Source organism: Strigops habroptila, chromosome 1, assembly GCF_004027225.2.
Source record: "Strigops habroptila isolate Jane chromosome 1, bStrHab1.2.pri, whole genome shotgun sequence".
Taxonomy (NCBI): domain Eukaryota; kingdom Metazoa; phylum Chordata; class Aves; order Psittaciformes; family Psittacidae; genus Strigops; species Strigops habroptila.
In genome coordinates, this window is record NC_044277.2 from 142,430,543 (window position 1) to 142,456,452 (window position 25,910).

Below are 25,910 nucleotides of genomic sequence, written 5' to 3' on the forward strand. Positions count from 1 at the left end.
GCAAGAACTGCTCTGTGCAGCAGACGAAGGGTCCAGCACGGATGCAGCACTGGCAGATGCTGTTCAAGGAGGACACACAAACCAGGCCCCTTTCCCACGGGGCACTGTCTTTGCGTAGTGCTCCCCAGGCTTTCCAAGGAGCAGTATGAGCAACCCAAGCCTCAGACCCCAGCTTGGTCAGGTTCCACTGCTGCTCTCCCCACTGAGCAGCTGTGAGCAGTCCCCAAACAACCCCAGTGTTCAGAAACTTGACTCCTTTTACTTGCAGGTAAACCATGGAATGCATCCCAGAAAGCACCCGCTCTGCTCTGACTGCTAACAGATGCGCAGCTTGCTAACAGGACCAGAGCTAAACCAAACTAAAACCTCCAAAACTTCTTGTTCCAGGCTTGTTCAGCCTGGAGAAGAGGAGGCTCCAGGGATACCTTATAGCAGCTCCAGTGTCTGAAGGGGCTACAAGAAACCTGGACAGGGGCTTTGGACAAGTGCCTGTAGGGACAGGACAAGACGGAACGGCTTTAACCTGCCAGAGGGTTAGATCTTAGGCAGTTCTTCCCTGTGAGGGTGCTGAGGTGCTGGCACAGGGCGCCCAGAGAAGCTGTGGCTGCCCCATCCCTGGCAGTGTTCAAGGCCAGGTTGGACAGGGCTTGGAGCAACCTGCTCTAGTGCGAGGTGTCCCTGCCTGTGCTCCTGTATGCTTGATTAAGGAGTCTCAGAGAGCTAGAAATGCCTGGATGAAATCCAGCAACACCCAGTGCAATCCTCATGAGCCGTGGGTCATTCTCACCCAAGCAAACACCAGCATCAAGTCAGACAGCAACTTTTAAAATTATACACGAGCCATGCAAAAAAAGGCGTTAAACTTACATTAACCACTCACTGCTCTGAAACTTCCAATTAAGGCTGTCAAAAAAAAACCAGCCTTAATTATTGTTTTAATATACGTGTTGTTAATTACACTTCCCATGCTCCTTTCCCAGGAATATACGGCACAGGACCAACAGCGCTCTCCTAAACCAAAGCACTTGGTCTCTTCCCTGCTCCTGCACCATCCTGCCTCGCTCGGTCCTTCCCCCGAGCTAAAAACCTCCCCGTTTCCTCTCTTTTCTCGCGGGGTTTATCCCAACGGGAGCCCTTCCCCAGCAGCGAGGTACTTCCGCAGCCTCCTTCAGCAGATTTTACCTCAGCACAGGGCAGGCAGCGAGCGGGCGCTGCCCCTTGGGTTTAACCACGAGTGTCAGCTCCTCGGAGGAGGCGTTTTGCGGGGACGCGGGCTAGCTCTGCGGGCACCACGTCCAAGACCGCTTCGCCCGCTCCCTATGGAAGCCTTACTGAAGGGAATATATGGGCTGCAGGCTCCGCTTTGCCCATAAGAAGAGGAGATGCCCAGCTGTGCGGGATAAGGGGCGGTAATGGGCGGTAATGGCGACTCGTTGCTTTCCCGCCCCTCAGCGCGGCGGCTGTTACCGTAGAGCGGCGGAAGCGGAAGGGTGTGAGCGCGGCGCGGCGGGAGGAGGCAGGCGGCATGGCGGCCGTGGTGCTGAGCGAGCCGGAGAAGCTCTACATCGTGCATGGCGTACAGGTACCGCCGGCGGCAGCCTGCGCCCCGCGGAGTGTGATGTCCTTCGGGTTGTGCCTGTGGTGGTGTTGCCCTGGGAGGCGTGGGGCAGGGCCCGTCCCCACCCCGCGCTTGCTCCCTGTGTGGAATGGGGAGCAAGGAGGGAGCCCTCCTGGTGTCTGAGGAGGGGGGAATATTTAGGGTGATAATTATGGAATGATTTGGGTTGGAAGGGACCTTAAAGCTCATCCGGTTCCAACCTCCTGCCACTGGCAGGGACACCTCACACTAGAGCAGGTTGCTCCAAGCCCCTGTGTCCAGCCTGGCCTTGAACACTGCCAGGGATGGGGCAGCCACAGCTTCTCTGGGCACCCTGTGCCAGCGCCTCAGCACCCTCACAGGGAATAAAAAACTTTCTAATGTCTAATCTAAATCTATCCACTTTCAGTTTAAAGCCGTTCCCCCTTGTCCTGACACTACAGGCCTTGTAAAAAGGTGTAGGATTACCCAAGCACACTGGGAACAGAGCATCGAGACAGAAAGCGGGCTGGGAACAGGGCGGGGGTTTGTTTTTTCATGTGTTGTCCTCCACTTCTCCCCCGCTTCCTGTGCTCTTTCTCAAGTTTTTGCTGTTGTGTAGAGTTTTAGCCTGTCACTGAACTAAGGAGCAGTGTGTGGGCTGAGGAGGAGAAGTGAAGGACACGTGGGGAGCAGTACTAAAGATAAAAGGACTGTACGTTCTGCAAAGGACAGAAACTGTAATTTACTGCAAGTAAAACTGTTTTAATGGTAATGAGCTGTATAGTTTCTGAGGGTGCATAATACCTGTTTTTGAAATACAAACAAGTGAAAACATTTGGAAGGCTGGTCGGTTATTTTTGTTTGCTGGGTCCTAATTACAGATATAAAAGAACTTGAGTGTCCTGGGAAAAACACAAGTGGTATTAGGTAAAGTGTGTTTTAAAGCCAAGACCTTTACAGTTTTGCAGTCTGAAGCCTTCTTTTGGTATTAAAGTGACTTAGTGCAGGAGTTCGTGTCTGTCTGCAGAGAGCTTGTTGCAAGCTCTGGATAAATGAGAGTTAAATGGAAACATGCAGTTGGTTCCGTTGTATTCCTAAGTGAGAAGCTAGAGCTGTTGGTATTATATCCTTTTTACTGCTGTGTTTGGCCTAGGAAAAAGGAACTTTAAAAGCACAATTTCTTTTTTTCTTTTCATTACTGATTCCCTTAAGCACAATGTATTGATTGTCATACTTAGGAGGATCTTCGTGTAGATGGTCGTGGCTGTGAAGACTACAGATGTGCAGAAGTAGAAACAGATGTTGTATCAAACACAAGCGGATCTGCAAGAGTAAGGCTGGTAGGTAAAATTCCTTATGGATTTTGTACTTTGCTGATGAAATTTCTGGTTTATGTGACTTGGTTTAAGATAAGATGAGGCTATTTGTAGGTGGGTGGATGTATGTATGTGTAATAATGTGTGTGTGTGTAGCACTAACTGAAACTCTTGGGTTAAGGAAATAATGCCAGGCTATATAATTCACTTGGGCTGGCTTAACCTGCTTGAGCTACATTTACTAAGTAGCAGCTGGACAGCCTTCAGTCTGAACTAATCTAACATTTAATCTTGAAAACTGGAATCGCTGTTGTGCCTTATCCCTGGAAAAAAAAAGATAATTCTATTCATTTAGAGTGAAGCAAAACTACTTCTGGCATGTGTTGACTGTGAAGAAGATAAATACACTGTGCAGTATTATAAAGGTTCTGCAGAAATAGCTGTTGCCAGAACAAGTAAGAGTGTCTTTTTAACCTAGAGAAAGCTAATATTTGAAGAATCTTCTTAGGCTTAACATTGTCCTTCTAAAGCCTCTTGTTTTTTCAAAACCTAAACTTATTTTTAGTTCATTCTGATAGAATTATCAGTGTAGGTAACTAAAAGGTATCAGTTTACTGTAGGCATTTAAATTGAGTAGTTCTGTGACTGTAATTCCAGTTGTGCAATGTGTTGTGGTTTTTTTTTTTAACAGGGAAACACAGATATCTTGGTAGGAGTAAAAGCTGAAATGGGGACACCAAAGATAGAGAAACCAGATGAAGGCTACCTGGAATTCTGTGTTGACTGGTTAGTATACTAGAAAAGAAGGAAATAGATCTAATATTTGGAATAAATGAGTAATTCCATTCTTCCGAAGCTTATACCTTCACTCCACTAACCTTCTGTAAGGATCTGAGTAATAGAAACAAGTTATTTTAATGTTTCAACAGTGGTGAATGTTCAGAAACTTTCTGTTGGTTCTGCAGACCCAAAGTAAGCAAAGCAGTAGGAGTTAAAGAGTAAAAAAAAGGTTAAAGAAAAAAAACACATTGCAAAGCATCACTGCAGCTGGAAAGGAGTAATGGTTCAATTACACATGCATTTAACATGACTTCATGACTACAGTGGCAGTTGTCTTTTTACAGTGATAGAATACAGAAAATCTCCTTCAAAAGTAAAGTATTTCAGAAGGAAAGAATTGACTGATACAGACTGTTCTTTAACTGTACTCACAGGTGTGTTTTTTCTGTGAAAGCAGCAGAAAAACTTTGAAGTGTGTTTTTTACAAATCCATTTGTTTTAAAAGAAGAAAAATTCTCACTGTAAACTTCAGATAAAAAATGAATTAGAACATTTAGATATCTCATTTATTGGTGAATCAGTATTTCATTAACTAAAATTGAATTAGTTTTAAATCATATTCCTGGCTTTGTGCTACAAATGGACTGTTGTTTAGCCTTACAGTCTTCATAGTGCTCGAATCATAAAGGAAGCTAGAAGAAAACTGAGAGTTCTTGTTTTTAGGTTGCTCTGAGGTAGCATAGTGACATCTCAGTGTTACTCCAGGCTGTCTGCTGTCTGAAACTACAGTATGCACGTCTTGCAGACTTCCTAAAACTGTTTTTTATGAAACAAGGTGCTTTGGGAACGTCTCATAAAAGCCTTGGTCCTGTCAGGTTAGCCCTGTTGCATGTGATGTTTTTATTTTTATTAAAACCAAGAAATGTTGCTACTCTGACACTAAACCAATACACCATTAGTAAAGCTAAGGTATGAGAGCTACTAAGTAAGTGTATATCTGGTAATCTCTCTGACCTAACTAGCTATATCTGCCTTGACATTTGTATCCCTCACATTGTGCAGCCTTACCTAAGACTGCTTCTGTACATCACGAGGTCCTAGCTAAGAGTGGAAACTTGTAGAGGGAAGGACTCACCTATGAGTTAATGGTTTGTCTGTGATTACTGTTTTAAAAATATCAGCCAGGAAGGTGATCTTCTCAAATGTAGTTCTGCTGTTAGAGATCTGAGCTTGACTGCTTTATAACACTCATGTATGAAATGTCCTAAGCAGCACTGGCTTTGTTCTGGTGGTTTCTACATGAAGAAAGTCCACTGACAGCAGGGACATCTCCTTACTGAAACAAGTGATCTGTGGGGATGTTGCAATTCTGTGACACTTTTCATACATAAATAAATGTTAGAAAAGCTTTAACTCATTAGATTAATGTTAGGTTGTATTTTCTAACTGTTATTCTCTGCTCCATGAGAAGATGGGATGGAGATGTGCAGCAATATTGTGCAAGATGGATCTTGTCAGTTCTAGAAATAGGTAATCCTTACTTCTTGTGACAACACAGACCAAAAGCCTACATTTTAGAGAAGGGTAGTCACTTCTTTCATACTTGTCTTGTCAGGGAAAGGTGACCTCTAACCTCCAGAAAGATCCAAAAGACAAAATGTGAAGTGGAAGCAGCTTGTTCTCTGTAAAGGGAAATGAGATGCTGTCGGTACTCTGATGATTTTCCAGGCTGCCACTGGGTGGTAGTAACTGAGCACAATTTGATACACTGCATCTCCTGGTGAAGTTCCTCTGTGTTCTGCTTGGCTTTTATATTGTTGGAATTAATAATAAAAACTTGGACTGCAGTGTCCAAGTGGACTTGCTGGATCATGTATATAATTCTCTGCCCCAAAATTCCATTTCTCTTCATTCTGCTCTGAGTCCTTAAGCTAGAATCACATTTAGTCCCATTTTGAGACAGATTTTAATGCAAGTCTCTGGAAGAGATGATTTTTGGGGCACTGATTTGTGATACTAGAAACTAATTGTCATAGAACAAGTAGTCCATGTCCTATGAGATGTCCTTACTGCCCATCAGCGCTGGAGAAGACAGTCATCCTGGCCATTGATGTCGAAAGACTCCTGTGCCCACTTTTCTCACGTTAGAGTTTTGGGGCTCTTCTAATACTGACTTTTTTTGACTGAGGCAAAGATTTGTCATTTTCAAAGTGTGAGGAATACCAACAACAGAAATAAAAAGCAGACCTCAGAATTCCTTGAGTATATTAGATGTTGTTTGTGGAATCAGGAAAACAAGGAATTTATTTGTCCAAGTGTGGCCATCTGTTCCTCCACTCTGAAGGCCAGAAATGCTTTTGTTCCAGCTGGGAGAGTGGGCCTATTTGGGATGCTTGCATGGGAACATGGTTCAGATAAGGATAGCTGGGAAATGGTTCTCCAAATCATAAGAGGTGACAGTATTGCAAAACAACCACATCAGCATGCTCTTAGGTGATCCTCAGATACTGTTCCATTGTGTTTTGTGGGGGAAATGTCAAATTTCAGAGCAGTCACTGAAGGTACCACTTGAATGGTGGCTGTAGAAAAGGAACGTTTCCTCCCCTTCTCCCTCCTACCATAAACCCATTATCATGGCAACTGTTCTGTGTACAGGCAAATGAATGAGTTTTGAAAGAATTGTCTTTACAGTTTTTTAGGATAATTTGTCCACTAAATATGTATTGTCTACTGAATGGGATTTAGACCTGAATCAGTACATCCATATTGGTAGAGTTAACAGTTTGACTAGACTAAATCCAAACCCTTGTTAGCCTGGTTCTTTGTAGGATCATGAGCTTGAATATCCTCATAATCATATCCACACCATTAGACATCCCACATTCTGTGGGAGTAGAAATTCTGTGCTCTACCCGGCCACTACTAAGTTCTTTCTGTGCTCCATAAAACAAGTTTTTTGTCTTTTTGTCTTACTAGCGTGCTAGACAACTCTTTTTTTCAACTGTTATCCAGTGCAAATTACTGCAAGTCTGTCAGCATTAGGTGTCAGTATTTACTATATAGTTAATATAATAGTACCCTGCTAACTTCCCTTCTTTATTTCACTTGGATTGCAAGGAACTGAAGTGTTAAAATGATAATGGAATTAAGATGCATTTGCAGTGATATTCCAGTTGAATCTTATGTTCTTCCTTGTAACTGTCAAAGAAAGTATCACTTTATAATTAAAAAATACAACATTTGATAAAACTTTGTTTAGAAATAATAATAATGTATAGACTAAGGTTTGTGTAATTCTTTTCAACTTGTAGGAATCATAGTGCTTGTGTAACTGTACTTTAAACAGAATGCTTAAACGAAAGAACTTGCATAAAAGCTGATTCTATGGGTAAGTGCTTGTGTAATACAACCTGAAGACCTGATTGGGCATGTTTCCAGAATTAAGTTATACTTAGATATGGTCCTATCCTATAAAATTGGTGTCTGATATTGTGTGTCACATTTGTAGTGCCTATTTGTGTGGCACATGTAGTCTGGAAGCACAGGTCAGTGGTTGATTGGCAGTAATTTATCTGTTTAAAAAGCATGGATAGTGCTGTCTGTTTATAGTAGCAGTAAATAACTTCTGTAAAATCCAGTAGCTCTTCTTGGCATTCTGAGTTTTCATCAGTTCTTCAAAAGAACAAGTTGAGAGAAATACTCTGGGGTAATTCTTGGAGGTAAGAATAATAATAGGCAATTATATATATAAGCTTATAGGCTCTGCAGACATAGACTCATAGAATGGTTTGGGTTGGAAAGGACCTTAAGGTCATCCGGTTCCAACCACCTGCCAAGGGCAGGGACGCCTCACACTAGAGCAGGTTGCTCCAAGCCCCTGTGTCCAACCTGGCCTTGAACACTGCCAGGGATGGGGCAGCCGCAGCTTCTCTGGGCACCCTGTGCCAGCACCTCAGCACCCTCACAGGGAAGAACTTCTTCCTTATATTTAACCTGAACTTCCCTCTGTTTAAGTTTAAACCCAGTCTTGTTGATACAGTTCACTTGATGGTTTAAGTCATACCTAGGTAATGTGGATCTTTAGTTGTGGGGTTTTTTTAAGGGATTATATTCTAAGACTTTGTTTTATGCTGTATGTGTGTGTTCCTGCAGCGTGCCTACTGGAAGAGCTAAAATTGTGTATCATCATATATACAGAAAACATACATGAGAAACTGGCACTGGGAGGTGCCTAGCCAGGAGAATACAAGGCTTTGCTGTTCTAGATTTTGACTGTATCATAACTACTCCTATGGAATAACCACCTTTCCTGTGTTCTGTGATGAGAAGTTGATTTGGGGAGGTTTGACCAGTTAGTTTAAAACCAAGATCTGCCATGTGTGCCATGGGTCCACTGCTTGAGGATGCTTTTGCCCTCACTATAAACCAGAAGTTTGGATCAGAATATTTGTTAATTTGCTATATATGCATCTCTGCACATTTCTGCTCTATTTCACTGTGACTTGGAGATGGAAACTTTGTTTTATAGGCCTGTTATCTTTTATTGTTAATTGTTCTATTTTGCTCTTAGCTGTGTACAAGGCCCCAGCACTGAAGGACTTTCTTGCATGACTGCTTATAAACAAAGTTTGTTATTATGTTGGAATCAGGGAAGTGAAAATCACTCACTTTTGCCAGATTCCTTCTGGAAAAAATGGTATTTAGTTGCTGCTCTCCCTAAGCCACAGTTGCTGAAAATAATGGGCTTGATAGCAGAGAGTACACAGTTACCAATTAAGGTCAGGCAGTTGTGGAGCTTGGAAAATAAAGCATATCCTACTTGTCACATCATCACATCTTTCTCCTCTTAGCCACCCTCTTATTAATTTAGCATTCAACTCTAACAGGCTGTCTTGTTAGCTGTTCTGAACTTCATACAGATTTTCTCACTTCTTTATTTTTGAAAGGGCTGAGGTGATAAAAGACGACAGTGCTTAAGAAATAATCCCTGAGAGAATTCACTAACTTCAATATTGTAACTTAAGCTGAAGATAGTGGAATTTAATTAGCATCAGAGTTTGTAGCAAAATGTAGGTATATTATCTGCATCAAGACATTTTCTTATGCAAAATAGAAACAATTTCTTCACAGATAGGATGCTTATTGTACAAAGAAATCCTTAGATATTTCTAATGCTTTATATTTAAGACATGTTCTTTGCGTATTGGCTGCTTCAGAAGTGAAAGTATGTTTTCTTTCTTTATCTAGTTCTGCAAATGCTACTCCTGAATTTGAAGGCCGGGGAGGAGAAGAACTTGGCACAGAGATAGCAAGTACATTCTACACAGTATTTAGCAGCGGGAACAGTGTAGACTTGAAATCGCTTTGTATTAATCCCAGAGAGCACTGCTGGGTTCTCTATGTTGATGTGTTGGTAAGTAAGGAAATGAAAACTAAGATTCAAGGAGGTTTCTCAAGACACTGATTGACTTAGCATAACCATGTATATTTTCATATAAAAAGTCATACTATGATATAATGCTTCACAGCACGGATGGCCATTTTCTTATGATTCTAGATATAATCACTACTTCCAGCTTGCTCTTTTTTCTGTTCTTAATGCTGCTGCTCCAGTGCAGAGCTAATAAACTACTGAATACTCCAAATCTGTCTCAGATAAAAATCAGTGATCTTATACTGACAAGGAAATTGCCACTAAAGAGAGCTAAACTATTTTCCAAGCTAGATAGAACAGCAAATGTATTGTTCCAACGGATGTAATTTAGCATGAGTGTATGTTAGCCCTAACATAATTGCCCATCCTCTCTACCTCCTTGCACTACTATCAGTACTAATTCCATGAAGTGCAATAGAAACTTCTCTGGCAAAAGTTAGCGTTTGGCCTAGGCACTTTTTGATGGAAGTTGTATACATGTATTGAATGTAGAAGAGAAATTGAGTGTTTGTTCTCATTTAAAAAATGGAACCTGAATGTTACACATATAAATCTTGTGCATGCAGCAGCTTAATTTCCAAACTGTGCTGTATCTAAAGCACTCTGTCACAGGAATTTAATAGAAGTCTGCAAATCAGACTCTCCTGAGCATTATTGCCAAGTCTTACTGGTCCAAAGTTGAGTTTCTGTCTGTCAAATTTGTAACTTAAAATATGTTGGGGGATTTTATTCACAAGAATCCATTAACATCTGTGAAATGATTTGCTGAATACTAAGCTGTGTTGGAAAAACAAATTAAATACCGGGCTTTGTTTAACAAAACAGGAACATTTAGACTAAGACCTAAATAAATGTGAAAACTAGTCCATTAGGTGTTTAAAAAGCAGTAATATTAGCCTAATTATAGTAGATATGGTGCAGACCACCATGTGTGACTTAGTGCACATACAGAATGATCAAATGTGTACCACTGCTGAGTGCTTTAACAGTCCTAGTCACTGGCCTATTGGGAGCTTGGCATAGTTTAATAGAGAATGTAGTGTTAGTTCTGGGAAATCACACTGGGGCCTTTAGTTACTAGGTAATTACAAGCAGAGGTACAGAATATTAAATGCTGTGCTTATTTAAGCAACACATTGCTTAACATTGCATAAACCCTGCATAAACAAAGACTTCCATAAAGCTTACTGCTGCAGAAGTAGTTCTGTATAGCTTTTGTATGAGGTATAACTGGTCAGTATTTGATTCTTCCTGGACAAATTTGTTGATTATCCACTGCTACAGAGAAAATCAGTCTTGGTATTTTTATGCCATTAGTTGTATCGGAGAATGGTTAGGGTTGGAAAGGACCTTACGATCATCCAGTTCCAACCCCCTGCCATGGGCAGGGACACCTCACACTAGGCCATGGGCAGGGACACCTCACACTAGACCATGTCGACCAAGGCTCTGTCCAGCCTGGCCATGAATGTCAAGAACTAAGTTATGTGATGAATTTTACATTTAGCTTTGTTGACAGTGCCAATAAAGAAACTTTGTAGGTTCATAATTAGGACTCTAAACACTGAGTCTTTTTAATGTCTTATTCTGCAGGGATTTTATGTGTGAGCCATCAAGGAGCTGCTGGTACAGTTAGAAGGAGATACTGTTAACATTTGTCTCTTACTCTTTGTGGTGTCCCCTTCCCTCTTCTATTTTTTTCTACCCTAGGCCTCTGTATTTTCACATTTTTGAGGTTTCTGTACTATCTCATTTTCTAAAGGAATGTATATCACATGTGATAGCTTGTACTTGATGTAAGTGCTTGATACCTACAGAGAGAAGCTGCCATTGCTGAATCATTCCTATAGAATTCTATTTTAATAGTACATGATGAAAGTATGACACTTATGCTGATAGAAGATACAAGTCATATTATTCAGCATTTAAGGAAGGCAGATTCTAAATGTAACAATGCTTATTGAGTCCTTTGAATGATGTTCTCCCTCAGAATTCCTTGAAATTCTTCATATTGGTGTTTGTGTTGCATAGTTGAGTTGGAGTTTAAGGAGTTTAAGCCTTACATCTGTCATAAGCCTAAAAATCCTGGTCCTTTGTGGTCAGGTGGGAAGGTACTTGCTTTCCAGTCTCTTATTCCAAAGAGCAAAAACCCAGAAAGAATGTAACTTGAGATATGCAACCTCAGAAAAGAGTGTCTTTTGCATAGTCTAATCAATTAAAAACATTTCTCAAATACTGTCTGGCAGTCAGTGTACTTAGGAGGTGCTATGACTGTGTACAGTCAAACTGGAAAGAAAATAACTTCAACTGTAGACACCCCAAAGATGCAGATATAAGGACACACATGTCAAAGGTCAAGAATATATACGTTGACCTTTCAAAATACATCCATTCTTAATAATAGAAAGCATTCCACTTCCAAAGAATAGCTCATGAATGTGGAGATACACAGTACTGCAAAACTCTTAAGCGTGTTCTCCCCCTCTCTGTCTTCCCCTCAATTTCTTTTCCCTTCTGTGTCACTGATGTCAGAGATAAGCTTTTAGGCATTTTTGAGGGTGTGAGATACATATATATAAATATATATTTCTTTATATATATATAAAGATATTTTTTATATGTATATCCTTCTCCACATAATTTGCCCCAGCAGCTTTCTGTGCTGCACAAGGAAAATCAAAGTGTGCAATCTCTCCAATCTCTTTTCACTCCATAGCCAATCACAGTACATTGTGTGTTGAGGGGGTGCATTAGGTTTAGTTGAAATTTTAGCAGTTCACTATGGAGCATCCCTTAGAGGATTTCCTCATCTTTTCTATTTCCCCCCAGCTGGGAAAAAAAGACATTAGAAATCTGTCCTTTTGGAGGAAAAACTTCTTTGAATAAGGCAAGGTCTACAATGTTTCCTCTTTTTCCCATCCCAAATAATGCTTTCATTTGCATATCAGTAAATTAAAAACAATCTTTTCTAAAGACTCCTTTGCTTCCCATAACTCACAGTTGTGCAGATTTTCTTGGTTCTTAAAAAGAATAAATTAAAGAAGTGTGAGCTCTCAGTACAAGATGCTTCAGCTGAGAAGAGGGTGTTCACTTCTTGGAGGAATGGTCATACCGTGCTTGATACAGTCTGTGTTCTTAGCCTGTAGGTGCCACTGTAATACAAATGAGGCTTTGGAACAGCAGCCTGAACATAAGCCTAGCAACAGTGCAGGCACATTCCATGATTGTGTTTTAATAAGAAAGATACTGTGGGGCTTATTGTGTTAGCCAGTAAAATCTAATAATAACTGAAAGTGGCAAGTTAACCTCTCTGTATCCAGCAGCTGTTTGCAGAGAAATAATCTGATCACCTTTGTATTAGTTTTCTATCCCAACTTTTTGTCATTCTTTTTACACAATTCAGTCTGTTTTCATAAAAATAAACTGTCTTTCCAGAACATCTGATTTATGATTTGCTCCCAGGATGGGAGCTTATCTCATTCTTAAATAGATTTTGAAGATCAATCAATGCAATCAATGTTGCAAAATTGGTTTTGCTCTTATGCAACATAGCTTGATGTAATGTAGAAGCACCGATATGTTCTTGCTGAAGTAGTTTCAAATGCTTGGTGAGGATGTGTGTGTTTGTAGAATAGTACTGGCAGCTGAGAGCAGAGCTTTGCAGAGATCTAACACTAGGCTATGGCCAAATACATCTTTGAGGTATCTGTCAGCCTAGAGGTGGTTTTAGTGGTTATGGGAGCCCTGCATTCTTACTTGGTGTGCAGAGCTGCTGTTCTCTTTGTTCTTTTCCTGATCTTCATAGGAAGAAGCTGGCCTCCACACACTTTGATTCAAATGACAGTGTTATCAACAAGTAGACTTGACATCAGGATTTCCTTAGATCTTTTTCAGCTGCAAGGCAAACCTGCTGATGACTCCATTTCCATAAAGAACAGAGGATGAATCATGATGTGCCTTCCTAGCTAGACCTTCCATAACTAGTTTTTTATGCCATGTTGTGGGTGACAATTTGCGTTGCTTCTTCAGAAACAATTCTACCAATTGAGTTTGTCCAGCTGATATTTTAAAACTATTCCTCTCTGTAATAAAGGACAGAAAATGGATTGGCTTAATTTACCATTCAAGAATGAATGTGGTGAGTTGATAACAAGTATTCTGGTCACAGTCTAGTTCAGAGCCTTAGCACAAGAAGAGTAAGAACAGCAGCAGTTTCATTTCAGCTTCTATTATTAAATTTTATCATGAATTTTATTATGAAGTGCATTAACTCTTCTATTTTGCATGTGTAATACAGTTAGCTGAAATCTTAATTTCCTATCTGTTTCTTTTCATAGACAGGCTTTAAAGACAACTTTGTGTTCTAAAAATCTGTTCTGGTTCTTAATTTTGTGCCTTTTCAAGTAGGTTTAAGTAAAATAAAGACTTGGTGTAAAGGCACTAGCCTGATTTTCTTTTAAAGAGATTCTTTTTTTCCTCCCCAGTTATTGGTATGTGGTGGGAACCTCTTTGATGCAATCTCTATCGCAGTGAAGGCAGCTCTCTTTAACACAAGGTAAAGCACATATCTCCTTTCGTATGAGTGGAAGTGTCATGAGAAGGGGAAGAGAAATACTCTGTGAGCTAAGCATTTTTAATGCATAAGTATTTAAATAAGAAATACACAAGGCAACTTGCATTCAGATACAAGGCAGTCCATTTGCATGCAAGTAACAGGAACTAATGTTATTAGAAACTGAATCAAGTGTTATAATATGTTATATGCACAATTAGGCTTACAATATAACTATATATCTGTAGCGAGATCCAGAAAAAATTGTTTTTGACCATATGGTTTAATTGCAAAGTCGTTGGAGGCCTTTGTGTGGATGCCTTGTAGGTTTAAAACCAGAAGGATTTACTGATATATGATGCTCCTGAGTAAGAAGCCCTCTGTCAGTGTGACTACTGATTTGTAACTAAAAAAAAAAAAGTGTTATTCATAACTATAAGAAGTGTGATTTCTCATTTCTAATGTTCTTTCTCATTAACTGTTAGTCTAGAGTTCTTTCTAAAACTAAGAGGAAAAAATGGTAGTGCGAGATTGTGAGGAGAGGGAAATGATTTGTCTTTAAAAGAACTTTACCCCATGCATTTTAATTCCGAGAATCAAAGAACAAAATCTGGTAGAATGAATGATGCAAGTGCTCTCTGTGTGTTTTAATGAAAACATTCAATAACATTTTTAATATATATGTATTGAAAACATTCAATAATATTTATAATATTCAAGAATATATATTGTTTTGAAAGTGTTTACAAATTGTTCTTCAGCTGTAAATTAGAGATGTGCTAAAGTCACTGGTATAGTTCTGGCTTATTCATCAGGGAATCAGCACACAGTACTAGAGCTGGAAAAGTACATGCAAGAAGAGGAAAATACACTTTTGAAGGCAGGCAGTATATCAGGTTAGAAACACTTTAAAAGGGAATAGGGGAGAATCCATCTGAGACTACAGCTTGTGTATATTGCTGAGAAATTTCCCATGTTAGTCAAGTTCTCAACAGTAACTTTTCACTGTCAACAACATGGTTGACAGTGCACTGAAAGGAAGAAATGCCTGCGTCTCTGTGTGAGCTGCCAGGATGCAAAAGTCATACAGTAAAAATAGTTGCTCCCATGGGAGTTGTTTTGCAGATCCAAGGCATGTGCTTTATTTACAAGATAAATAGGTCTGTTTTCCTTATGTCAGCCAGAATCCTAGTTCTGAGTGAAGAAAGGGTATCATATAAAAATAATTAAAATAAAGAAAGAAAATCTGTTGCCTTGGGAACATGGGCAATGTGGAGGGTGTAATTATTTTCATGATTCTCCTCTATTTTCATTCTTCTGACAACTGTAGCCTTCATATAATCCAATCTGTGGGCAAGCATCCAGTGTCTTGTGGAAGGTATCAAATCAGAATGTGGTACAATATGACATAATGCAGAGCCTGTTGATTTTTTACATATGTAAACCCTGTCTGTTGATGTGAGCAGGGAATGCTAGTACATCTGATCTCATATGACCTCAGAAAGTCAAGAGGTGAAATTCAAAGTGAAAACCTGTTGTCCTCATTCACCGTCCTGCTCCTTTTCCCTTAGTACCTCCTAAGTTTTCTTTGGATTGACACAAGGTGGTTTAAAGTAGCTGCCCACTCTCCATGGAGTATTATTGTCCAAGCAAGACAAGATGTCAGTTTGAAGATCACTTTGGATTAAGTGTTCTGGACTTCACTTGACATGTGTTTCCTTATGAGTCCTACTTGCCTTTCATAATCTGTCTGCAACAGATATGTTTTAGGGGGAACATTTACTCCTCAAAGTTTTATATCGTTCATTATGTTCTAAAAAAAATGTACCAGGATCACATGCAAGAGATAGCAGATATCGAACTTTCTTCTTTTCTGTGTCTCCACAGTGCTCGAGACTAGATTTATCTAACAGATACTGCAAAATGTACAAGTGGCTAAGTCAGGACTTAGCATTAATCTTGATCCTGTGGAATGTGCCTACTTGCAACCAAGGCAACAGAAAGTAGGCAAGTTACAAAAGCTAGAGTTTCTAACACAATAGCCTCGCAGATGTCATGTTTTTTTGCCAGGCAGCATGGTAGGGGCAGAACTGAGGCCTGCTTCCAAGAGGAGAACTGGTTTTGTAGTCGTGAAACCTGGGTCTCCATTGCTCAGGTTCGGTATAATATGTTACTTATGTCCTGCTGTACAGATTTCTGCCCTGATTAGCTGCAGGAATCTAAACAGAAAAGTAAACAGAATCATAGAATCAGCTGGTTTAGAAAAGACCTTTAACCTCATCAGGTCCAACTGTTGCTCAGCACTGCCAAGGCCACCACTAACCCATGGCACTGAGGGCCTCGGCTACACAGCGTGTGAACACTTGCAGGGACGGTGACTCCAGCACTGCCCTGGGCAGCCTGTTCCAATGCCTGAGCACCCTCTGGGGAAGGAATTGTTCCTCATCTCCATCTAAACCTCCCCTGGTGCAGCTTGAGGCCGTTTCCTCTTGTCCTGTCACTTGTTCCTTGGGAGCAGAGACCGACCCCCCCTCACTGCAACCTCCTGTCAGGCAGTTGTAGAGAGCGATAAGGTCCCCCCTGAGCCTTCTCTTCTCCAGACTAAACCCCCCAGGTCCCTCAGCCGTTCCTCATCACACTTGTGCTCCAGGCCCTGCACCAGCTCCGTTGCTGTCGTTTGCATAGTAAACATGTACAGCTGGTTCTTAAGAGAAATCTTCACAAGCTAGGAGAGAAAATCTCCTGGTTTATGCAAATGTTTTGTACTACACTCTCTATGCCTAGTTTTTGTGTGTATATGTACCCCCTTTTTATGCAGCTGTGATCTTTGTGTCTGATCAGTTGTCTTTTTGCCTCTGTAGTAGTTAGAATTTGTACTTCTCTCATCTGTTCTTGACCAAGCAGCTCTTTGCAGGCTTTTTTCAGGTATTAATTCTGGCAACTTTTTCTTGCACACCAAACGTTGCTCTGGTTTCTCAGCTATTTTAGGATGGAGTTAAAAATTGCTCGATCTCACAGGTTTTCCTGAAATATTCCTTCTTTTTTAAACACTGCTCTGGCATATCCATTTCTTGTCTAGGCTGTTGTCCAATGTTGTCCAATGTTGTCCATTGTCCTGAGCAGCTTGAGGGTTAGTCACCTTGTGACTTTATTCCATCAGGTTTTAATGGGATATTTTAAACTTGAAAATAGGCTTTGATGCATTTCCAGTGAGCTTCAAAGCATTTTGAGTTCATTTCAGGAAAAAGAACATATTACAATTGTTCTGCTTACTGAAAGTTTTAGTTTTAGCTTGGCTCAGGCTTGTAGGCAATTTGTTCTCACAGAAGCAGGGTTAGCTGTTGTGAAGTACTTGCCTCTAGGACTTTGAGCAACAAATAACTAAAATACTCTTCCAGGGAACAACAAAAATCACTTTGTGTTGGTGGGGGGAATGTTCACTAAATCAGTCCCTACCTTCTTCCTCCTTTAAAAGAGATTTGATACGGAATGCGTAAAACAATGTAACCTCCAGAGTGTAGTTATAAAACACAACACGACTGTAAAAGTACTAATATGAAACCAGATTGTGGTTACATTCCACATGGTTACTGAAGTTAGCTTCCTAGGGATGGCTTGAAATACATTATGTTTTCAAGTGCAAATGTGTAAGAGTGAGAGTATTATGGTGTGTAGGTTTTACTGGCTAGTACAGCCAAGTCTCTCAGTCCGTACGCCATCCTTGTGGGCACCTGGATAAATGAGGGTATATGAGATGCTGACATTCTTGATGATACCATCTTGTGGTAAATTGTTCTAAATTATTTTATTCATTATGCTAAGAAAGCTGCATTAAATCATCCTATAAAACTCCATTAAATGGCTATCACCAATACAGTGTATGTACCACTCGTAAGGAGCCTGACATTTTTGCACAAGAGCTCATCACTCACAACTGAAAAGAAAGCATCTCTTGGATTTCTGCCTGGGTTTTTAGCCCTGGTTATTGCCTTTGTGTATCTGTCCTTAGAACAGTAGAGTCTATGCCTCTTAAAGAATGAGAATATCTTGCCAGTCTTCCCATCTCACTAAAGAGAAAGGATATTACTATTGTCATCTTTTCCCTTTAGCCCAAGTCTCCTTAGTTAGTGTCATTCTTTCCTGACAGCTTCACTACTTGTATTTGCTACTCATGTCACAGCTTTGGCAAGCAGGGCAATTGCTGTAATTCTGACAATTTACTGCTGTCTGCAAGGTTGGGAACCACAGTATAAAAGGATTCAGTCTTGGTAATTTCTCTCTTGTACATCCAGGTAGATGGATAAGGAATTGTTCAGAATTGATTTGTGCAAATTCCAGAAGAACCTTTCCCCACATATTAATGTAAAAGCCACTTCATATTCCAAAGGTTTGACTGGTCTAAATCTGGTGATCTTATCCTAGATATCTTCCCACTTCCAATGCTTTCTTCCTTGTCTCAGGGTGTGAGTTGCTAATACTTTGATAACTTTCTGGATTTTTTTCCTAAACATGTAGCCTCATTTAGAGGAAAGGGCACTTCCTGAAGTTGAGATGTGCGACAACCATATTCCTTACCTGTTTTGGCAATGATTTTGCACATTTTGTTTCCACAGAATACCCAAAGTGCGTGTTCTGGAGGACGAAGAAGGCTCTAAAGAGATTGAGCTGTCTGATGACCCTTACGATTGCATTCGACTTAATGTGGAGAATGTGCCCTTAATTGTCACATTAAGCAAAGTAAGCCTGACAAATTCCTGACCTACAGTTTCTATTAACTTCACCTGCTATTTATTTTTGTCTCTGAAGATAAAACTTGTGTTACAGATATAGTCGGCGGCCACTGCGTATGTATTTGTTCATCTCGAGCTTCCTAATTAAGAAGAACCGACTAAGGTTTTATTTTTCCCCATCTTTGACGTGTAGTCAGAGATTTGCCATTTCTACTTGATGCATTCTTAAAATGCGTCTTCTTGCATGCAGAAGAATTACTTATTATTTTTCATCTGATTCTTGCTCAATATCCAGAGCAGCAGATCCTTTAGTATGGTAAAACAAATGGTCATTGTTGTGGGGGGCAGAGGTTGTGTGATCTGCCTGGAGTTACACGATGAGTATTTGTTTCTGGGGACAGAACTCCGTTTTCATGGGTGCAATACTGGCCTTTCAAATGGATTTTTGTTTGCCTTCATACATAGCACACAGCTAATACAGTTGGTTTGCTGGACGCTGCATTTTCCATTGCAAGAGTGAGCCATTTGCTTAGTTACCTGAAAGTTTGTCTGACATTTCTTTTAAGCAAGCTGCATAAATAGTAGAAAAGCCATTACTGAAGTGAGGGCTCACCTGAGTGTTGGGATGTACAGTTTTCACTTAAAGGAGAGGAAAGTCTGTGCTTGGAGTTGGGGGAGAAAAGGAATAGATGAAAGGATGTTCAGATTGATAACCAGTATGAAATAGTGACGTTATAACCAGTATGAAATTATCTCGCCTCTGTTGTGTACATGCACGCAATTTGGGGTCAGAGGCTGTTTAAATACTCTGCTGTCAAGTCAGTCTCTGACCGCTACTAGAGGCCACATGATATTAGGATGGGAGGCTATAGATAACTAACAGAGGTACCACTCACAGTTTAGCATCTTAATAAAGAGCTTAGACAATTGCAAACTAATATGTCATTTTGTCACTAACTTACAGATTGGCTATAGGCATGTGGTGGATGCTACCCTTGAGGAAGAAGCCTGTTCTTTGGCCAGCCTGCTTATTTCTGTGACCAGTAAAGGTGCCCTGACTTCTATGAAGAAAGTGGGGAAGGGTAGCCTGGATCCTGAGAGTATCTTTGAAATGATGGAGGTAAGTTTTGAGCAGTTACTGTCTTGGGTGAACTGGAACTTGGGTATATGAAAAGCTGCAGTAAGGACTTGAAGAGCAGAGATCGTTGTGCTTTGATTAAGTGCACAAGGGACTTGCTGAAGGTCACAGACCCTCTGAAACAGAATCTACTATGAATGGGTGTTAGCCAGAACTTTTAGATACCTGAAATGTATGGTGCTCACATTTGTTTCAGCAAGTAAGCCAAGTACTTCACAGCTGTAAGACTGTAAAGCTTAAATTGGTAAACTTGGAGAGTATTTTTAAAGAACATGTTCCCTCTCTCACTGTTTCCCTTAAAAGACAGAAAAAGCAAAACTTCTAACATGGTGAAGTCTCTATAGAAGTAGAGCTGGTATTTTGAATTGCCAGTGCATGGTATTCTCTTCTAGCACAACTCATTATTTTTTGTGATAAACTTGCTGTTCTCATGTTACTGTTTTCCTTCCTCCTTTACTGGGTTTCTGATCTGCCCCCACTCCATGAAAATACTAGTACCTGGATGTTGTTCACATCCACATAAGAATTCCATTTGAAACCTTTTTTCAGACTCTTTTTAAATCTGTTCTCCAGTATAAATTCTCATGTTTGGCCTTGAGCATGAGACAGAAATGGGGTTTGAACTTGGAGTAAGAATGAAAATTAAATACTTCAAACTGGCTCTGTTTCCTAGAGATCCAGAACTAGTTTCAGCATGGCTGTATTGAGGAATGCAGAAACTGGAGCCAACTTTGAAAACAGTTGGTCTCAAGTGGAATTACATGCTGAGTATATATGCACTTCAACTGTTTCATGTGCTCAGAGTGCTAATCTTGGTAGTACCAGTGGGCTTTTTATTTGCATTCAGAGATGTCACCCTCTTCGCTTGGTAGAGTTGTTACCACTAATCTGGCATCCTAAAGAAACCAAACTTCCCATGAACATCTGATTTCTCTTCCTTGATGGATTTTGAGTCCAGTTGTAACTTATTGTCATAGAAGACTTGAGGTTTTGGTTTTAGGGCTGTTACAAAGAGATGGCTGCTTTGATCAGAGCCAACTGATTACTAATGTCACTCTGTATTGAGCCCTAAATAGGAAACAAACTTCTGCAGTTCCCTCCTATAGCCTGCCCCCAAAGGCAGGGATTCTGTAATGCTCATCTAAACACTAATCAGATGTGCACAGAAGGTAACCATGGGAAATCTTGAAACTGCTGTACTCTGCTGAAGAGCTTTAGTGAACTTGTCCCTACTTGTGGTGCAAGGAGTTAGAAGCTTAAGCTGAGTTGTGGTGTCTCTCACTTGCTTTGGAAGAAGTCTTCCCTCCTGGGTAGTGAGCAGCTTGAAGGAGTGAGGGATGAAGCTGATCAGAAGAAAACAAGATGCTTTCTGGGAAGTCAAAGATTATCTGTTTGGCCCTGCCTCAAACTCAGCAGCCTGGTTAGGATACCAAGAAAAACAAAAAGGCCTGGGAATGTCCAGTGGAGGAGCTGTGTAACCCTTGCTTGACACCTCCATTCCGTAAGGATTTGGCTGCAGGTCAGAGGGTGTTCAGCTCTCCCTGCCTGGTGGAGAACAGATGTTCTAGGACGAATCTCTTAGGAAGGCAGCTTCATGGGAAAGTTTGGGAAGCTGTCAGCATTACTGAGTTCATGATCCAAGCCATAAGAGAGGCAAGCAGGAAAAAGATGACAACAGTATTGTCAATACCAAAGCTCCGCACAGTTCCCATTCACTTTAACCTGGTGTGAGCGGTGTTGTCCTGCATTTGAGGAGAAGAATGCACAAAGTGTATCACCTCTCAGGACTCCAGACTGCTGTTGTGATCATTGTCCCAGTGCAGAGCTGTAGCAGTGCTTTCATGTTGTCCCCCTGATTTAGCATGGCTCAGTGTCTAGGATATGCAGCTACCCAGCTGCATCAAAGCTCTTCCCATATTTCCTTTGGCCATAATCTGGCCAAAGTCTGGGCTATGTTCTGGGCCATATTCTGTCAGCTGGTTCTTCGATGAGAAATATACCTTACTTTAAGGTCTGTGTGCCCATGGTGTTAGCAGTTGTCATCAAGAGATCACAGAGAGCTTTGTGGTCAGCTGTATGGCAGGCATAGGCTTTGTTGCATACATCAGGAGCTAATAAACTCAGTTTAGGTTAATCTGTGGCTCTTTAGGGAGAGGTGGGCTCTCTTCATCTCTGTATAGATTCAGTATTCCAGGTTGTCCAGGGAAACCCTTGGAAAGGTCTAATAGGCACTGCCATAAGATCTTTATTTCAGCATTGCCCAATGGTTCCTTATCCTGTAGCTTCCACAGTACATGCATGTGGGAAGAGGCTGGTATTAGAGCTAATCCTGGTAGGTTTCCACCGCCAAAGATTATTTCTGTAAAGAAAACCTTCTGTTAACTCCTTAAAAGTCCTTGGACAGTATAGAATTGCATGTCATAATGAAGGATCTGCCCACACACTGATTTGGTGAATGCAGCCAGGGTGCATTTTGGGCTTCTCTCGCCACAGAACAGGGTGTTGAGCTGGTTTAAATTCACTCTGCTGATACTGAGCACGTTCAAAAGAGTTTACTGAAGTTTGTACTAGTAGGCTGCTTTGCTGGTCAGGTATCTCTTGTCCTCTGGCAGCTGGCATACAGTTTCATATGACATAGAATCATAGAATGATTTGGGTTGGAAAGGACCTCAAGATCATCCAGTTCCAACTCCCTGCCACAGGCAGGGACACCTCACACTAGAGCTGGTTGCTCCAAGCCCCTGTGTCCAGCCTGGCCTTGAACACTGCCAGGGATGGGGCAGCCACAGCTTCTCTGGGCACCCTGTGCCAGCACCTCAGCACCCTCACAGGGAAGAACTTCTGCCTTAGATCCAACCTGAACTTCCCGTTTCAGTTTGAACCCATCACCCCTTGTCCTATCGCTACAGTCCCTGATGAAGAGTCCCTCTCCAGCATCCTTGTAGCCCCCTTCAGACACTGGAAGCTGCTCTGAGGTCTCCACGCAGCTTCTCTTCTCCAGGCTGAACAGCCCCAATGTTCTCAGCCTGTCTTCATACAGGAGGTGCTCCAGCCCCTGATCATCCTCGTGGCCTCCTCTGGACTTGCTCCAACAGCTCCATGTCCTTCTTATGTTTCAGAACTGCACACAGTGCTCCAAGTGGGGTCTCAGGAGAGCAGAGGGGCAGGATCACCTCCCTTGACCTGCTGCTCACGCTGCTTTTGATGCAGCCCAGCACACGGGGGGTTTCTGGGCTCAAGTGCACACTGAAGCGGCTCATGTTCAGTTTCTCATCAGCCAACACCCCCAAGTCCTTCTCTACATATGCTGCCTAATTTGAATGTGTGCTTGTGCTTGATGTGAGTTTAATTTGTATTCCTGAGTGATCCAGCACTGCACAGATCTGGTATTAATGATCATGGAACGCTTTTCTGATCAGTGTGAGCACTGCCTTTATGTGTAGATTTTTCTAAAACTGAGTCAAATTAAAATGAAACTTCCACTGCCATTATTTTTCTTAATTAAAAGCATATTTTTATTACACCAGCTGGTGCGTATGAATCATTAAAGGGAAAATATTTGTCAAAAGGAAGTGTTCTCTGAGGGTTGTCTTCCTGTTAATAAGCATATGTCTCAGATTCGGTTTGCTTCCTTTGCATTGCAGACGGGGAAAAAAGTAGGCAAGGCATTGCACGTGGCGCTTCAGAAGATTCTGGATGAAGAAGAGAGTTTGGGGACGTCACGGCAGAAAGTTGGATTTCTAGGATGAGTTTTTATTAAATGTTCAAAACTGGTTTTAACTGATGGTCCAATCTTGTCACTTTGTGTCTAGAAAAAGGCGATTTTTTTGCTCCAGTACCTTTATCCTTCTGGCTAAGAGGCTTTTAAAATGTTCCTAAACAAAGAAAGCCACAGTTCAATGTGAATAAGCAAATCTGAGATGCTTTTCGTATGGGTAACTGTTTGCACAGTTACCCATACAGTTACCCAGAAAATGCACTGCCAGCAATTGATGCAATTGCCTGGGAAGTGCTTGAGTCTGTTTTCAAGAGTGGCTGGTGTAAGTTCCACTTAATTCTGTTTCCATGTGTTCCACCTCTGCAGACCAGCTCCTGTCTTCTAGAGTGTGTATAGGGTTGTCCTTGGTACAGCACAAGCCAGGTTTTGGGCCTCTTGAGTTTGGTTTTTTGTTTACCAGCCAGATGAGAACAGCATTTGGTGGAATTCTTTCATCAAATTATCTTACTTTGAATAAAAAGTGGCTAGATTTTACTATAAATACAACATGTTTCGAAGTTTCCAATTCATATTTTAAACCAAGATTTCTTTACTCACTAGAGCTCTGCCTATCCCTTTTGCCAACAGGTGCAACAGTAACCTAGCCAAAAGCTCTCATGGTGGCTAAGGAGAAGGGAAAGTAAGTTCATTTTGAGTTTGATAATTCAGCTGGAAAAGCATAGTGGCTGTCGGTAATAATGGTTTCCAAGGAAAGACAGAAGATGACAAATAAGGTATGCAATCAAGTTGCATCACCAGGTCTTCAGAGCAGTGCATTCTCTCTCTACATCAATTGGCTGGCCCAGGAAAGAGTAAGAATTGTTTATTTGGCGGGATAGAAAGAGACAACAGATGGAAGAAGTCAAAGGAAGAAGTTGGTTTTCAAGAAGTTGGTATTTTAGCTGTGAGTGTTAGAAGGATCGTTTTGAACAACATTATGGTAAAATTTACTACAATAACCCAGGAATCATTTAGATCTTACTCAAGCAGTGTTTTCTGTTTTAATTTCCTAACATCAGATTAAGAATATTCCCTTGACTGGAACATGTCTAGTGGGAAGAAGGGGAAGGCTTTTGTGAGGAAGAGCTGTAGATACAGGGCAAAACTCGGGCAAATAGTCATGATCACACTAAAATATATAGTGTACTTAAGGTCCCCAGCTGTCTTCAGCCCTTTGCCTGGAGCTCACTCACATAACCATTCGAGGTACAGTAAGTACTACTGTGTATTTCAGGTATGTGTAGCTACCACTACAAGGAGCAGGCAGGTTAAAATAAATAAATGCATTAAAAAGGTCCCACAAAATTTGCCCAAGATGTCTATTTTGAAGAGGTGGGATTTTTTTCAGTACCTTAAGTAAGGGGTTAGGTAGGTTGTGATAGTGCTGTGTAGTAATACAGCCAAGAAGTGACAATCATTATACATAGTTTTATGTACATATCTTTAATCACTCCAGTAGTTATTCTGTGTGAGGCAAAGACTAACCTGAAATCAGCTTGCAGCAGCTGTGATCCATTCCTTGCCACACAGAGCTAGGTGAAAGAATGTAGAAAAAAAACTGGAGGGAAAATAAACATTTATACTATCTTAGACTTAACCACAGGCAGTATTTGTTTGGTCATGTATTGTTTAACATTTCAGAAAATGCTTAATCCAAATGAGGATTGCAAGTCAAACCACAACTGACTAGTTGTTGCTTGTTTTATTACAGATTAGTGGTTGGATACCAAAAGGCTGCCCAGAATTACTTCCAGGGTGAATGTTATAACATGGTAATAATAGTGTATGTCTACGTAGCCTTCCAGCTGAAGGATCTCCGAGTGTTTTGCAAGTTACATCATTTAAGATGCTGCTTGTCCCCTTTCCAGAGCCTTTTCGTTTTAAATTGGTTGCTATGAGAGCTGGCAGTGGGGGAGCAACTTGTGTTGCAAGTGTGTTAACTGACTCCTTTGTGGAGGTGAATGTGTGTGCATTCCCTCTCCACCTCTTACTAAGGATAGAAGATATTTAGCCCATCTGAGATCTAGGCTATGTGCTCAAGATACCTAAAAAGCAAACTCTTGGTACCTGAGCATCTGTGTGTACAAAATCAGCTGCCTTGGCCACAAAATACTTGACTCCAAGGACTTTGAGAGCATCACTGTAAATTAATATAGTGCAAGTATCTGCAGTGCCTCTAACCATGCATGTCGTCCCCCCTGGTCTTCTGTAGCTATGTAACTAGGCATGGAATGGATTGGGGGTCTTCAAGGGGTCCTATTCCTTCCACACTTGCTACCTCCCATCTGTTGGCATGGCAAAGTAGTGGGGTGGAGTGTGGCCCCGGTTCTGACTGGCTCTGCTTCTAGCCTTGAAATACAAATAATGAGCCTGGCCAGAAGTATTGTACAGCTGCTAGTTGGTCTCAGCTGCCTCTAGAGGCTTGCTGCTACCAGCTCATGTCCCAGATGGATAAGCAAAGCTCTGAGAGGGGTAAAAGGCCCTGCAGCTCTCCCAGCTGATACAGCATCTGCTGAGGAATCTTTGAGATCTGTGGTTCTCAGGCATGCTAAGGGCTATGCTGCCTGTTTCTGTTTTCTTAACTCTCTTTAACCCCTCCCTTCCATTCCAAGCAAAAATAGCAG

The 25,910-nt window shown here is 41.2% G+C and overlaps 2 protein-coding genes across 2 annotated transcripts in view; one reads left to right on the plus strand and one right to left on the minus strand.

Moving 5' to 3' along the window:
• The window catches only part of ZDHHC3 (zinc finger DHHC-type palmitoyltransferase 3), a 34,772-nt gene extending 33,531 nt beyond the window's left edge, over window positions 1-1,241 (minus strand). Inside the window, exon 1 of the mRNA XM_030475851.1 lies at window positions 1,183-1,241. The gene's annotated coding sequence lies outside the window, so the exon portion shown is untranslated. The remainder of the gene's footprint in view (window positions 1-1,182) is intronic.
• EXOSC7 (exosome component 7) lies at window positions 675-23,788 on the plus strand. Its single transcript, XM_030475882.1, has 8 exons — window positions 675-1,582; window positions 2,818-2,919; window positions 3,587-3,681; window positions 8,923-9,088; window positions 13,594-13,664; window positions 18,275-18,398; window positions 19,356-19,511; window positions 23,174-23,788. The coding sequence occupies exons 1-8, from the start codon at window positions 1,526-1,528 to the stop codon at window positions 23,276-23,278; spliced, it is 876 nt and encodes a 291-aa protein (XP_030331742.1). The 5' UTR covers window positions 675-1,525; the 3' UTR covers window positions 23,279-23,788.
• The last annotated feature ends 2,122 nt before the right edge of the window (window positions 23,789-25,910 follow it).

Bases quoted from the DNA above. Each gene is read 5' to 3' on its own strand.
- EXOSC7 (XM_030475882.1), top strand. From the start codon at position 1,526: ATGGCGGCCGTGGTGCTGAGCGAGCCGGAGAAGCTCTACATCGTGCAT. The intron at 1,583-2,817 runs GTACCGCCGGCG...TGTCATACTTAG, and splicing joins ACATCGTGCATGGCGTACAG to GAGGATCTTCGTGTAGATGG. The intron at 3,682-8,922 runs GTTAGTATACTA...TTCTTTATCTAG, and splicing joins CTGGAATTCTGTGTTGACTG to TTCTGCAAATGCTACTCCTG.